This window comes from Solanum pennellii, chromosome 6 (genome assembly GCF_001406875.1).
Source record: "Solanum pennellii chromosome 6, SPENNV200".
Lineage (NCBI taxonomy): Eukaryota > Viridiplantae > Streptophyta > Magnoliopsida > Solanales > Solanaceae > Solanum > Solanum pennellii.
The window spans coordinates 47,775,816-47,790,315 of record NC_028642.1 but is presented as its reverse complement, the minus strand read 5'-3'; the positions used below and the strand labels follow the sequence as shown (position 1 = coordinate 47,790,315).

Sequence of the window (14,500 nt, the reverse complement as noted above, 5' to 3'; positions counted from 1 at the left end):
ATGAATGTGTAGCATGTAGTATACATAAAATTCTATTTCATCAAGAATAAAATACATTAACAAATAAAATTCCAGCTTTACAATTATCATTACAAAACAGAACAATTTATCAGCTCCCAAAATCAGTAAAAACAAGTAATCTTAAGTCCATATTACCAGCTTAAAGAAACATCAAAGACGATCGATACCATAATTTCATAAACAGTTCATAAAATCAACCGCAAAAAGAGTTGTAAACTTCAACACTCTCTTATAAAATTAAGGAAATGCATACATTTCACCTTTTCAAGCTATCAAAATATCAAAATTCTTCTTCATTCCTATGACACGTCGCAACTAACAATAGATTTTTCATTTTCGTTGCTGCTATTCCGCCTGTTTCAGTCATATCCAAATGTTTCGGATTAGTTCCATTAGGGAGATCCCATTTGAAGTGGAGAAGTAACTGAGCCAGAGGATGTGTAACATTCGCTAAACCAAATAACATTCCCGGACACATCCTTCTTCCTGCACCAAACGGAATAAACTCAAAGTGATTTCCTTTGAAGTCAATAGACGAGTTCTCAAATCTCTCTGGTATAAAACTTTCAGGGTCATCCCAACTTTCAGGATCTCTCGCGAGTGCCCATGCATTGACTAGTACCCTTGTCTTAATAGGTATGATATATCCGTTTATATCTGTTTGCTCCCTACATTCCCTAGGCGTTATTAAAGGAGCCGGAAGATGTAGCCTTAATGCTTCCTTAACCACTAACTTAAGGTATGTCAACTCTTCAAAATCTTCTTCATCGTGTTTTTTCTTTCCCTTAAAGACTCGTCTCACTTCACTTTGGGCCTTCGCCATGATATGTGGGTTCTTCATTAATTCTGCAAATGCCCAAATAAGAACTGTATTTGATGTTTCAGTTCCAGCCAGAAAGATGTCCTGCATCCACACAAAAAAATAAAATAATAACCTCGTGAACACTTCTAAATGGGGCCACAACAAATTGGGATGAACCTGACTTTGATCCCATGTAGTTTCAAAGAAAATGTTTACTAAAAATGATTATGTTTGCAAATGTTCGGAGCAAACTTACAAAAATCACAGCTTTAATATGGTCATTTGTGATTGGAAATTGAAGTTCCGCGTTCTCTTTCACCCTTAGGAAAACATCAACCAAATCTTCGTCTCCAAATTCACCGTTTCCCTTCTTCCCAGCTGCCTTATTTTCGATATGCTCATTCAGGATCTCCTCCATAACTATATCGACCTTCTTATGGGCACTAATCAATCTAGATTTCGTACCGGTTATCTTGTGAAGTAACTTCCACGAAGGGAACAGATCAGCCACATCAAATCCTCCAGTCAGTAATAGTATTTCCTTCAAAATTGTTATGAACTCGTCTCGATCTTTGCATATTTTTCCAAAGGCTGATCTACAAATGATAGAGTTGGAAAACAGAAAAATCTTTTCCGTCATGTTGATTGTAGAACCCCTCATGGAACGAATTGATGAAACGAGACTTGAAATCTCATCCTGCCTAATTGCACCAAATGTCTTGACCATCTTTGTACTGAGAAGTTCAATCATACAAATTTTACGCATTTGTCTCCAGTAGTCACCATATTGACTAAATGCAATGTCTTTAAAATTGTAAAATATGATGCTTAGTGATGTAAGTTGTGGCCTATCAACAAAGGCGAGATCATGAGTTTTTAAAACTTGTTTCGCAATAGTAGGTGATGATATGACCACGGTAGGAACTTGCCCGAGTTGCAAGTACATAATAGGTCCATATCTTTGCGATAAATTTCTAAGGACGCGATGTGGAAGTCCTCCTCCGATTAAGTGATGAAGACTTCCAATAAAGGGAAGTTTCCATGGACCTGGAGGAGGGAATCTGGTGATTTGTTTTTGATGTTTCCATTGCCTGGTGAATAGAATAATAAAGAGGGATGATAAGAAGAGAAGCAATGTAAGTAAGTTGAAATTAAGAGAGGACTCCATTCAATAGTAAAGCAAGAAAATGGACTTGACAAGATATTATTATTATTACTTATATAGAATCTAATACACTTGCCTTTTTTTGATCCACCTACATTACTAGTTCTATCAATCTATCGAAATTTAATTGGTAAAGTATTTAACAAAATAGATAAAATTCTTAATTTGTTACGGCTTATCAACAATTTAATGTAAAAATAAATAAATTGAGGTGTTGTATATCATATACCAAAGGTTTAATTACAACACGCATAGAAAGTATCAATCAAGAAAATGGCTATTGCCCATCACTATTACAACAAGAAAGAAACCCAACTAACAATAATTTGACTAATTTTTAAAGTTAAATTATATAATTTTTGATATTTTAAACGAAAAAATTAGATATTTAAAAACTATACGAAAGGTATTATAAATTGCAATTTTTTGCATATTAATATAATGAAAAAATACATCTTAAATGTTAGTCAAAGTTTTTATAGTTTGACTGTAAAATAAAAATCATGATAAACAATAGTGGACGGAGAAAGTAGTAAATATTGGTATGTACTTACTATTTATAGATATTTCATTTTATTGATAATGCATCTTCGTCCTTTTTTTTGTGCTTCATTACTCAATTTTGTGTTTTCTAGAAGTGGATAAGGCGTTTAATGAAGATAATATCGTCCAAAGTCATATCAATTCAATAATACTAAGTCATATAAGGTCATATATTAATCTCGGTTGAGTTAGGAGCGCTTCATTTTTGAATGAGGACGCATATAAACTTCAATATGAACATCGAAAAAAAAAAAACCCAGCAAAATCAAGTCATACATGCATGCTTATCTTAGATTCTAGTTTTGTTGTAGTACTATATGAGGTGAAATTTTTTTTTTTGTTCTAATTTGGGAAAAAACTTAAATATGCCACCAAACTTTTAGAAAAGGCTTATTTATGACATCCGCTAAAAAATTTGGCTCATCTACACCACTTCCATTTAAGAAAAAAAGACTCAATCATGTCATTATTTTTTAACGATAATTTTGCAAAGTCATTTTTTACACGTGAACAATTATAATTGAGCCACGTCATTATCATTTTTTTTAATAAAAATCAAAATTCTGAACAAACATTAAATCATAATAGTACACCCAAGTAAAGACCCACCCAAATTTAAATAAATTCCTTTCTCTTCTGCTCCAAGACGCATAAGTGGTGTGCCCTAAGTTCATATCTCTCTCTCTTCAAAGGAATTTTTTATTTTTCGGTTCCTTTAATTTGCATCTCAATTTAGCGACCTACGTATATAGTTTAGTTCAAATTAGAATTTGATCGGATCAAAATAAATTGAGATAATATTATGTGTTGAAAATCATTTATAATCCTATCCAAAAGGGGGAAAATGTTTATTAATTACTCCGTACTTAAAATTGAAGAGGTAAACAATTTTTATCTTTGACGGATCACAAAAAATTACTTGAGTTAAAAATCAGTCATAACTCAATCATCTCAACTACTATGAAGTTATAAATTCTTATTATATTTCATTGTGATTATATATGACATATCAAATAAAAATTATAATTTAAAAAAAATATATTTAGACAGAGTTTCTCGAGAGCCTATTTAAACAGCATATAATTCAAGTTTTAAATCATCGCACTAAACATATAAGAAAATCTTTATACTAAATTATTTCAAAATAGAAATGTATCATAATATTTGTGGTAGATTAAAATATAACATGTTCACCTAACTTCGAAAAGTGAAATATTGTTTTAGAAGATTATTCGGGCAACGAAGCGCACCAAAATATTGTTGGGTTTAGCAAAGTGTGAATGAGAAAAGAAAAAAAAGAATATGAAAAGTGAGGGAACCAATTTGGAGGGAAAATGAAAAGTCATTTGCAAAGTGCAAATGAAAAGTCATGTCTCCCATATCGGCAAAAGAAAGGGAAATTGTTGTCCTTATATAAAGAAATACTTCCTTTATTTTTTAAGGAGCTAAGAAGAAGGTGTCCCCTTGCGCCGTCGCTCGCTCGAATTTGGATTTGACAAATGATTGATTGATAAAATTTTTGGACAAAATTTATTTAATTGATTTTTGTTAATCAAATAAATCCTATTAATCTTATCTCTTATAAATTAATTCAGGACTTTAGTTAATTAGTTAATTAACAGAATTAATTTGCGTGTAACGGTAACGTTCCGAAAAGTCGTTATCTTTCCGAAAAGTCATTACTTTCCGAAAAGCCGTTACTTTCCCAACAGACACATTTGTCGAAAAGTTGTTATTTTTTCCAAAAGACACAACTTTCTGGATAAAACGGGTCTGAACAGATTTCTCCGAACAGACACATTTTTTGCTGAAAATGGCTATCAAAGGAAGTCATTTTTCGTTTTTTAAAACACTGAAAATTTTTCCTTCTCTGCATATATTTTCTCTCAAAATCAAAGTGTCGATCGACTGAGTCTGTGTGACTTGTTGCTGTTCTTAAGTTAAGTGAAGTTAAAGAAGTTTGAGGTACCACTATTTCTTTAATAGGATTAATTCTTTTTATCTTGGGAGAAATGAATCCATAACCTCGGGTACAGTGAGGGGATTAAATTTCTTAAGGAGATACAGTAGTTTCTGCGGACTCGAATTATTTAGTTTTCTGTCTACTTCATCTTATTTCTGTTTTAGTTTTGATTAACCTTATAAGTACAGGTTAGTAACAAATATTACTTTATATTTAAGAGTCTGTTTGACATTGTTTCTGGGAGTCTATAAACACTTATCTCGGGATTATTTTTTTAAAAAAAATTAGGTGTTTGGCAAACTTATAAAATTGCGTTTAAATAGAAGCAGAAACAATTTTTATAGTTGTTGAGTAGAAGCCAAAAAAGCTTGTTAAAAAAGCAGAAGTAGAAATAAAAAATAATTTTGCTTCTTAAAATAGTATATATGCACATAATCTTATAGAATCATTGACCAATGAGTAATTTTTCAATAAGAAAACTTAATGACATCAATATAACATATATATATTAATTTAATATCAATAAGCAAAATTATCAGTTTTTAATAATACCAATACACTACATGATACTGATTTAGTATCAATTTAACGAAAATTATCCGTCATAATGAAGGAGGGATATAGACTGTAATTATTTATGAGACTTGAGGTGTCATATATTTATTAATGATATACCAAAGGTTTAATTACAAGACGCATAGAAACTATCCATCAAGAAAATGGCTATTGCCCATCAGAGTTAGTTTGAGAGTTCATCGTCATTTTTGTTAGCCAGTCTGCAAGAAGCTAGATTTAATCAATTTCATCATAACTTGGTCAGAAGATGATGTTTCATCGCAGCCAATTTAACATTCTCTTGAAATTGATCATTAAATGATGTCAATATATTGATCATAGTAGTAAAATATTGGTTTGTTATTGCTATTTATAGATATTTCAAATTGTTGATAATGATGATGCATCTTTGTCTTTTGTTTGTGCCTCATTACTAAGATGTTTAATAAAGATAATAAGGAAAAATGATCAATATACCCCGAATTATCGTAAATGATATGTAGATATTCTTGGTTATACTTTTGGAACATGGATACGCCTGTCGTCCAAAAACTAGAACATATATGTCTTTCACTCTAACAAAAGACTAAATAGGAACACGTGGTACAATCTTATCCATCGATCTGATACTTAATAAAATATGGGGTCGGTGGAGAAGATTATGATACGTGTTTGTCCGTTAGTATAAAGGGTATATATATGCTTTAGTTTTTGGACGGCAGGGATACCAATGTCCCAAAAATATGACGAAAGGTATTTGCATACCATTTATGATAGTCTGGAGGTATATTTATCTTTTTCTCCAAGATAATATAATCCTTTATGTGAACGATGATGACATGCATGCTTACCTTTGATTCTAGTTTTGATATAGTATGTGAGATCAAAGTTTTTTGTCTTTTTATTTTGATATGAAAAACATGAGAGAAACTAATGTCATTTTAAGAATAAAAGTAATAAGAAATAATGATGAATTGATTTGTGAGCACTCTATTTGATGCTAACTTAATTCTATTGGTTTCCCCTGGCTTGAGGAAACCAAAACAGAATCCTTTTTATTTAATTAAATTGTCAAATACGTTATACTATATTAGTCCATGAACATAAATCAATATATTTCAAATCTAAAAAATAACGGACTACAATAAATTTGTATCAACCATAGTCATCATTAACATAAATAGTTTATTAGTAATATTTATTAGAGAAATTACATTTAGTCGAAGGTGCATCTGCATTGTAATTGTTGTCATATATTGATGGATTCAACGAGCAACAAACTAAGCATCTTTTTAGTTTCGGATTTGGGACTTGTATATTCGTCATGACCATCTCCAAAAGTTGTATCTACCAATCGCGCAAAATTTAAACCTAGTTCAAGAACGAAAAATGGTACTTCCTTACGGAAAAGGAATTCCTTATTTATATCTTTCCATGCATTCGTGACCATTTTCCGTATCTCAACATATGCCTCCTCCTTTGAAACTCCATATTGTTTTATGTAACAATCAACAATTGAAGCAACATGTCCTCTTTGTTGATTAACCTATGAGTTACGATACAAATACATTTCAATATCTTCAATACAATAATTGAAAAATATTTGTATAAATGTTGTGTTATGCTTACTTCATGATCAGAAATATCATCCATACATCTACAGATTGCTGCAGCAGAACGTGCAACCAAAAGCCCATTGGTTAGCCACTCAATATTCTCTTTGGTCATATATAATTCATCCATGCCAACCAAAGAATTTGTTACATAAAGCATACATGTAGCTGTTATTACTGCATTTTTCATATATTCATCACATTTTGGAATATAGCCAGCATTCAACCAATCACTTTCCTTCATATAGGCAGCTGTCAATTTTTTCCACTACAACATAACACCAAATATTGAAATCATTATAAAATCTTAATAAGGAGAAACTATACATTCTTCGCTATCATATTTACTATTATCACCTATTTTAAAAATAGGAAAAATCACGTGGTTAAACAAACTTATACTACTTAATTATTCATCATAGCTATAGTTTGTTATAATTACCACTCGCGACTGACATTAATTGGGTTGACTTCGAGTTTGTATAATTAGCCACGTTTGTATATGTATAATTCGCCATAATATACAATTATCTAACTGATATACATATAGAATTCACCTCTCTCCCACTCTTTTCCCTCTCTCGCTCGCCTCTCTCCTCCCTCTCCCAATCTCGCTTGCCTCTCTTCTCTCTCTCCCAATCTCGCTTGCCATATATACAATGCATATGTATAATTTACAAGTATCTAACCGAATACATATACAATTCACCTCTCTCCCACTCTCTGCCCTCTCTCGCTGCCTCTCTCCCAATCTCGCTTTTATCTCTCCTCCCTCTCCTATTCTCGCTCGCCTTTCTCCTTCCTCTCCCAATCTTGCTTGTCATATATACAAATACATATGTATAATATACAATTATCTAACCAATATACATATACAATTCACCTCTCTCCCACTCTTTTCCCTCTCTCGCTCGCCTCTCTCCTCTCTCTCCCAGTCTCGCTCGCCTCTCTCCTCTCTATAACATGTAGCTACGAATTGTAATCATCAAACGATAGTTATTGAGAGTGATAGGCTATTTTTGAGTGGCTATATGTGAAAGTTTATGTAACTTAATTATCAGTAATGGAGAGCTTTCTATTATATATATTGAATAAGATAGATTTAGATACATGTATTTTTGTAAACAGATACACTAAAATAGGTAGAGGGAGAGAAGGAGGGAGTGAGATTTGTATACATGCGAATCATATCAGTTTACATGGTGTTATTCACACGTAGCTGGGATACCTTATATATATATGCGCTGTGCAATTTGGTGAATGCATCTCAGTTTGCACAATTTATTAGCTAATAGAAAATCGACTATAGAATATATTGATTGATATAGTAAGGTGTTGGTTTTATTGAACTTAGTATTAGGTGGATGGGCTTATGTCTAATTGTTAAGGACAATCAAGATCCTAGATTCAAAATTCAAACAAAAAAAAATCTAAAAAGTTTAAAATTTTAAGTTGGATTTTGGATTTTCCTAAACTATGCCCCAACACCTATACCATATCTTCCTTTTGATTCAAAATGTCAACAATTTCTTTTTAACTTATAGTTTAGAATTACCTCATTTTTTGCATAGTAGATTACGCTATTCGATTTGCCTTCTTTGGCCAATACTTCTTCTGCTTCATCATAGATATTGAGAAGCTCTTGATAAATAATTTTCATATATGGTGGTAATGAATCCATAGCACTTATATCCCATCTGCACTTGACATGCAGTTGAATTTGTTGAGATCGAAATAATATGCGGAAGCTAATTATAATTGCAAGTTATAGAAAAATATACTAAAAAAGTCGTAATATACAATATTGATCACACGACCTACATATTAAAAACTAAATAGGTTACCTCTCAATTGCATTAGTGAGAAGCACAAGTTCATCATGAGTTCCATAAGCATCATAAGTGTCATCAACAATAGAGTTCATGTTGACTACTTTTGTTAACATTCTTCTCAATCGACTATATTGTGGCTCAACAGACAATCCAATTATCCAAAAGTAACTCTCCACAAATCTGTCTTTTGCATATGGTAATTTGTTTGCAATATCCAAATCTTTCCACCACCTACGAACATATCATAGTACATACATTTATCGCACATTTATTTAATTAGGAAGGGAATATAAGAGTCCGGAGTCTAAAGGTATAAAATATTAATAAAAATTTCAAAATGGTATATAAAATTTTATATTAACCAAAACGGCAAAATCGCGGCAGTATGTGATTTTTTTTTTAAAGAAAATCGCTGCCTAGGCAGTGATTTTCATTTTAAAAAAAAAAAATTTTTTAAGAAAATCGCTGCCTATGCAGCGATTTCATTTTTTTAATTTTTTTTAAAAAAAATCACATTTTGCAAAATCGCTGCGGTAGCAATTTCCGGCGGAGGAAATGATGTTGTTCCAGCGATTTTGCCGTTTTGGTTAATATAAAATTTAATATACCGTTTTGAAATTTTTATTGAAATTTTATACCTTTAGACTCCGGACTCGGGAATATAACATGAGTGAATATATATACATACCTTGATATCTCGTTAAGCTCGTCTTGATGCACCTTTTGCAACATGTTAAAATCCAATTTCGCAAATTTCAAAAGTAAATCATTATGTGATTCGATGTTTTCATAAATGTGTATGTATTTTCTTGCTCCTACCCTTGGTACTGTTTTACGAATAGGCTGGCGTAACGCTTCAATAACTTGAATCTTAAGTGAGTTATTGGTCAAGTTGGGGAGTAGGGACTCGAGACGAGTGGTAGTAAAGATAAGAGCTTCTTCAAGAATTTCTTCGTCGTGCATTCTCAGATGTGATGCTTCATACAAACTCAATAATCCTTCGACATCATCATTAATAAATATTTCCTTGAAATTTCCGTTATGATCCATGAATTGCTTGAATACATCTGGTTAAATCATTATGCTTATGTTAATTTTGATCAATTTGTTTTTTTTTTTGGCAATAGTATACATGATTAATAAAATAAAATATTGACCTCATGAGGTCGGTATATATATGACTAATATTTGATAGTCCTTTTAGTAATGAACAAATTATACTCATTTATGAAAAATCCTCTTGGTTATTCAAAAAAACGTTTTAATAGAGTCGGGTCATGAGTAAAGTCAAAAATCGATTTATTTTAAGTAGGCTAAATTGAACAGATTAAAATAAACTAAGTTAAATAAATGATCGCAGTTGACCGGATCAAGGTATTTTGGGCCAATTTTGACCTCTCTTCGTGTGTATACAAACTTTGAAAATGTAATTTTAATCTATAATCTATCACATCAATTCTGAATCTAACAAGCAAAATTCATACAAGCACTTCTCTAAATAGATCTAATAAATTGTGCAAAAGTAGAGTGTATAAACTGTATTTAAAATTTATTTATAGCAAAATCTAGTTTATTTATTTATTTCTATTTGATAGTTTTTTCACTAATCCATCAACATGTTTTCTCATCGCCCGAATATCATTAAGAATATCTTAACATTTTTCATTTTTTTTTTACACCCCCTGCCAATAAAGTTATATGCTTCCACTTTTGACAATATAGTTTTTTTAATAAAGAAAAAGCCATCATAACTGTGGGGACTAGGCACCACTTAATTTATGTATTGATTATAACAAAAATATATATTCGATGGATTTAGATATTTGTCTAATCCACTGAGTGATCTGAAGGATAAACCATCCTTATCAACTAAAAAATTAAACCTTATACTAATCGTTAAAGAACAAAATATGAAGTATATGCTTACTTGAATTACTCCTCCTGTCCTTTATCTCATTTTAAGCCATTTGACTTGTCATGATATTTTCGCTAAAAATAAAGATTTTTAAAATTTGAGATTTGAAATAATTCTTAGATATTTGTCTGATAAATTATTTTATTAAGATAAAGATATTTTAATTTAATTATTTTCAATTATAGTAAAGTGACATTCTTTTTAGGATGAACTAAAAACAAAAAAATTACTAATTTCTTGCCGTTTGTAGTAGCCTATAGTAGTCAATAGGGGTGTCAAAAATGAATCTAAACATAGGTAACCCGTCCAATCCGTCCAAAATTTTAAAGGTTGGGCTCAAGATAATTTTGAATTGGATTCAATCTCAACTCATTTAAGCTTAACCCATTTTGAAGAGAATTCTCAATTGAGCCCAATTCAATCTCAAATTTCAACCCGTTTTAAAACTTTTTATTAAGATATGTTGCTATATTGAAGGCATGAATTATTATATATTTAAAATCTTTTAGGATTTATCTGTCCATTTTTTACTTTTTTAACAAATAATTCTTGAGCGAAAATTCAAATTGTGATAAAAGTTAAATATCAATATGTTCAATTATCGAGATTAATCGGGTCAAACTGGGCAGGTCAAGACTCAACTCATATTTTAACCCATTTGAGACCAAAGTAAACTTAGGCGGTTCAAGACCTAACCCGATTTCTATACAATCCATTGTAATATTTCTAATTTCAAACTCATTCCGCCCATTTGGCACCACTAGTAGTCGATAAAATAGTACTAAAGTTATAAATCACCATTGTAGCACAGAAGCAATGAAGAAGTTGCAGTATATATATATAAATAAAAAGTTACCAGAAGAGATGTAATGGCCTTGTTGCCTTAGCAGTCGAAAACGAAGAGCAACAACGTGAAGTAGATTGTCATCATCATTCCCACTCTGTAGTTGCGAATCAAAAATGTTTTGAATGGAAATTTCGATTTCACTATGAAAATGATACGCTACTCCCAATCGCTGAATCGCGTCTATCAACACAAGTTTTCCTCTACTATTGTCAGGAGTTTCCACCAGCGTTTTCCTCATCATCTCTTTATACTCATCAATTTCAACTTTCTCTTGTGTACTAATTTCCTGCCAATTCATTTTTTTTTTCATTATAAATCAAATTGTGAAAACTCAAATTGATCTATTTTGAAAGAAGGGAAAATTAAAGCCGTACTGTTTTTTGAGGAGTGTATGAGAGGAAATGGTGCCCCCAAAGTGTTGGCTCAAAATCAGCCAAATGACGTGAAGGATGATCCATTGCTTGGCTCATCAATTTTCTTCTTCTGGAATAGAAATTGGGCCAAACACCAAAGCTTACATAATTTGCTTCGTAACTATGAATATTAGTATTGATCAATGCCCTCCTTCCAGTAATAGTTGATTCACAATTTGGTGCTACACAAAACATTTTCATTCCTTTGCAGTTACACAAATTTTAATACTTACTCTGCCTTAGATTGATATATATATATATATATATTGAAAATAATTCTGCAAGTGCTCCCAATAGCGGAGGTGGGTTTGAATGAATTCATTAGTTTTTTTTTTCAAATCTCGTATTTTTATTTATACTAAAGTTAAATCAATATATGTATGTATTAAATAATTCTTATACTGCAGTATTTTCCATACTAAAATTTAGAACATTAAATTTGCGCTTTTCGAAAGTTAATTTGATTAATTTTCAAAGTTAAATTAAATCATATTAATTTGATATTTAAACAAAAAATCTAAAACTATATGAAAAGTAATTGTTTGCATATTAATATGAATCTTAAATTCTTAGTCAATTTTTTTTTAGTTTCAACTTTAAAAATAAAAATCATGACAAATAATATCGGACGGGAGAGTAATTTTGACTACGCTAACTTAAAAAAAAAACAGGGCAAACTGATTGCCTTTTTTTTTCTAAAAAAAGAAAGTGATTATTACATGTATGAGGTATTTTAGTGAGGAATGACATTGAGATGACCCTCTTATCTCTTCAATTAAAAAAAAATGAACATTTGTTTAAGAAAGACAATCAATTGTACTAATTAAATAATTACTATTTGAAATATTATTCTTTTATACTTTAATTTCCTCAGGCTTTTTAAAAATAAGTAGTGTTTGGATTTGAAAAATCAATTAGAGAGAGGGTAACTTTGGAGCTTTGAAAAAAAAAAAACAGTTCATTTTGATTTTGAACTAAAGAAAAGTACTAGAAATTCCCTTTATATTTTGGATTGGATGGTGTATTATTTATCAGGGTTTTTTTTTTCTTTCTAAATTATTCTTTTTAATTAATTTTAAAATAGGTCATGTTTATCCTTATATTCCCATAAAAATAAAATATATTTATCCTTGGGTATACTATTTAAAATAATATTATTATTCAAGTAAAGTCTTACTCACTATTCCACTAACAAAGACATGTTAATTTGGTCCTTTAATTTGCACTTTTTTTTATTTATTTTATACTTTGTGTTTCATTCTCCTGTGCCAATTTCAAAATAAAAAAAATTATCCCGAAAAATATTGGAACATTAGGTGGTTCGACACTGTTAAACTGAAATATTATTTGTGAAACTTATTTCTCTATTATGTTAAAGGAAATGATTTCTCATTTTAAGAAATTTATTTTTTTAAGAAAAAATTTGATCAAAATCAAATGAGAAAATTTAGAAAATATTTTCCATACGTACCAAAAACAGTGAAACACCCTTAGAAATTACTATATACAATTGATCAATTTTCAGGGAGTAAATTGCATAACATTAAGATGTGACTCTTAAAAGTAGTATTTTAAAAGGTGGGAACGTGAGACGAGGATTTTATTTAGTATAAGATGAGGCGTAAGTTTCGAGACGTGGGCGTAAACCTTTGAATTTTTAATTTAAAATATACTATAATAATATAATAACATAAAATTATAAAAATATATCAATGTTTGAAATAATTACAAACATGGTTAATTTTAAGAATATATTAATTATTATACTATATAATATACCCTTTTTAAAAGAAAATAATCAATAAAATTTACTAGTATTATAATAAACACATCACTCCATCATGAATAAAAATGAAATTACTTTCAAATAGCTAAATAAAATATGATAATTTTGAGACATGTGTCAACAACATGAAGACAATGATAAGTGAAAAAGTTAAATTTCGCTATGTGTTTAGAAATATTACGTAATATATAATAACCCTCTCACAGTGTGAAATGGTAAAGATGTGATACTAGAACTTTTTATTTGAGTTACTCTCAATATTTTTAATTCTATAAATTAAATACTATTAAGTATCATTCATTTATTCAAGAATTATGAGGGTCAACAATGTCAACTAAAAAATTTGACAAATAATTTGTGTAAGATTTGTTAGACGGTCGGGCCCTTAGCGTGCTTAGGACGTACGATCGAGGGCTTAGGGCGTAAGTCTTACCAAACTAAGCCCCACACTTGAGTCTTGAGACATTTTGCTAGAGCCCCACCTTGGGGCGAGCCCTGAGTGAGTCCTAACAGGGTCTTTTATAACACTGCTCCCAAGAAAAGGGAAACGTACCTTATTAGACATATATCTTCATACCATATATACTAATTTACTTATACTTTTAAAAAACATACTTATCTTACGAACTATATATTGAAAAGTATGCACCTATATACATGTATGTTTCTACCAAATACACTAAAATAGGGAGACAGGGAGGCAAACGAGATAGTTATATGTTTATACATATACATGTGACTCACACTAATACATGTATCTATATGTATCAGATGTGACCATATACATAGAAGAGTGATGAGCGAGATGAAAAAAAGACGAGCGAGGCTATCGAGATATGTCTATGTATCTCATATACATGTGAATCTACTTCGATATCGTGTATGTAGAAAAACTAATATGCATATTCTCAAAATATATCTTCTTCGATTTATGCATATTGATACAATTAAATTAAATTAGGGATAAATATTATATTGGTGTATAAAAAAATAATTCAATTATCAAGTTTTATCTATGTGTCGAAAAAAATTGATACAACTATTA

General features: G+C 30.4%; 2 protein-coding genes across 2 annotated transcripts; both read right to left on the bottom strand.

Annotated features, from left to right (window-relative positions):
• Positions 1-301: 301 nt before the first annotated feature.
• LOC107022386 (premnaspirodiene oxygenase-like) lies at positions 302-1,991 on the bottom strand. Its single transcript, XM_015223012.1, has 2 exons — positions 1,080-1,991; positions 302-925 (listed from the first exon to the last, which is right to left on the bottom strand). Exons 1-2 carry the CDS (start codon positions 1,989-1,991, stop codon positions 302-304), a joined length of 1,536 nt encoding a protein of 511 aa, XP_015078498.1.
• A 4,205-nt stretch (positions 1,992-6,196) lies between these two features.
• On the bottom strand, positions 6,197-11,987 carry LOC107021534 (germacrene C synthase-like). Its single transcript, XM_015222213.2, has 7 exons — positions 11,631-11,987; positions 11,266-11,542; positions 9,183-9,561; positions 8,507-8,725; positions 8,218-8,359; positions 6,679-6,930; positions 6,197-6,595 (listed from the first exon to the last, which is right to left on the bottom strand). The coding sequence occupies exons 1-7, from the start codon at positions 11,868-11,870 to the stop codon at positions 6,299-6,301; spliced, it is 1,806 nt and encodes a 601-aa protein (XP_015077699.1). The 5' UTR covers positions 11,871-11,987; the 3' UTR covers positions 6,197-6,298.
• Positions 11,988-14,500: the final 2,513 nt, after the last annotated feature.

Bases quoted from the DNA above. Each gene is read 5' to 3' on its own strand.
- LOC107022386 (XM_015223012.1), bottom strand. From the start codon at position 1,991: ATGGAGTCCTCTCTTAATTTCAACTTACTTACATTGCTTCTCTTCTTA. The intron at 926-1,079 runs GTAAGTTTGCTC...GTGTGGATGCAG, and splicing joins ATATTAAAGCTGTGATTTTT to GACATCTTTCTGGCTGGAAC.
- LOC107021534 (XM_015222213.2), bottom strand. From the start codon at position 11,870: ATGAAAATGTTTTGTGTAGCACCAAATTGTGAATCAACTATTACTGGA. The intron at 11,543-11,630 runs GTACGGCTTTAA...ATGAATTGGCAG, and splicing joins CATACACTCCTCAAAAAACA to GAAATTAGTACACAAGAGAA. The intron at 8,726-9,182 runs GTATGTATATAT...ATATGTTCGTAG, and splicing joins GAGCTTAACGAGATATCAAG to GTGGTGGAAAGATTTGGATA.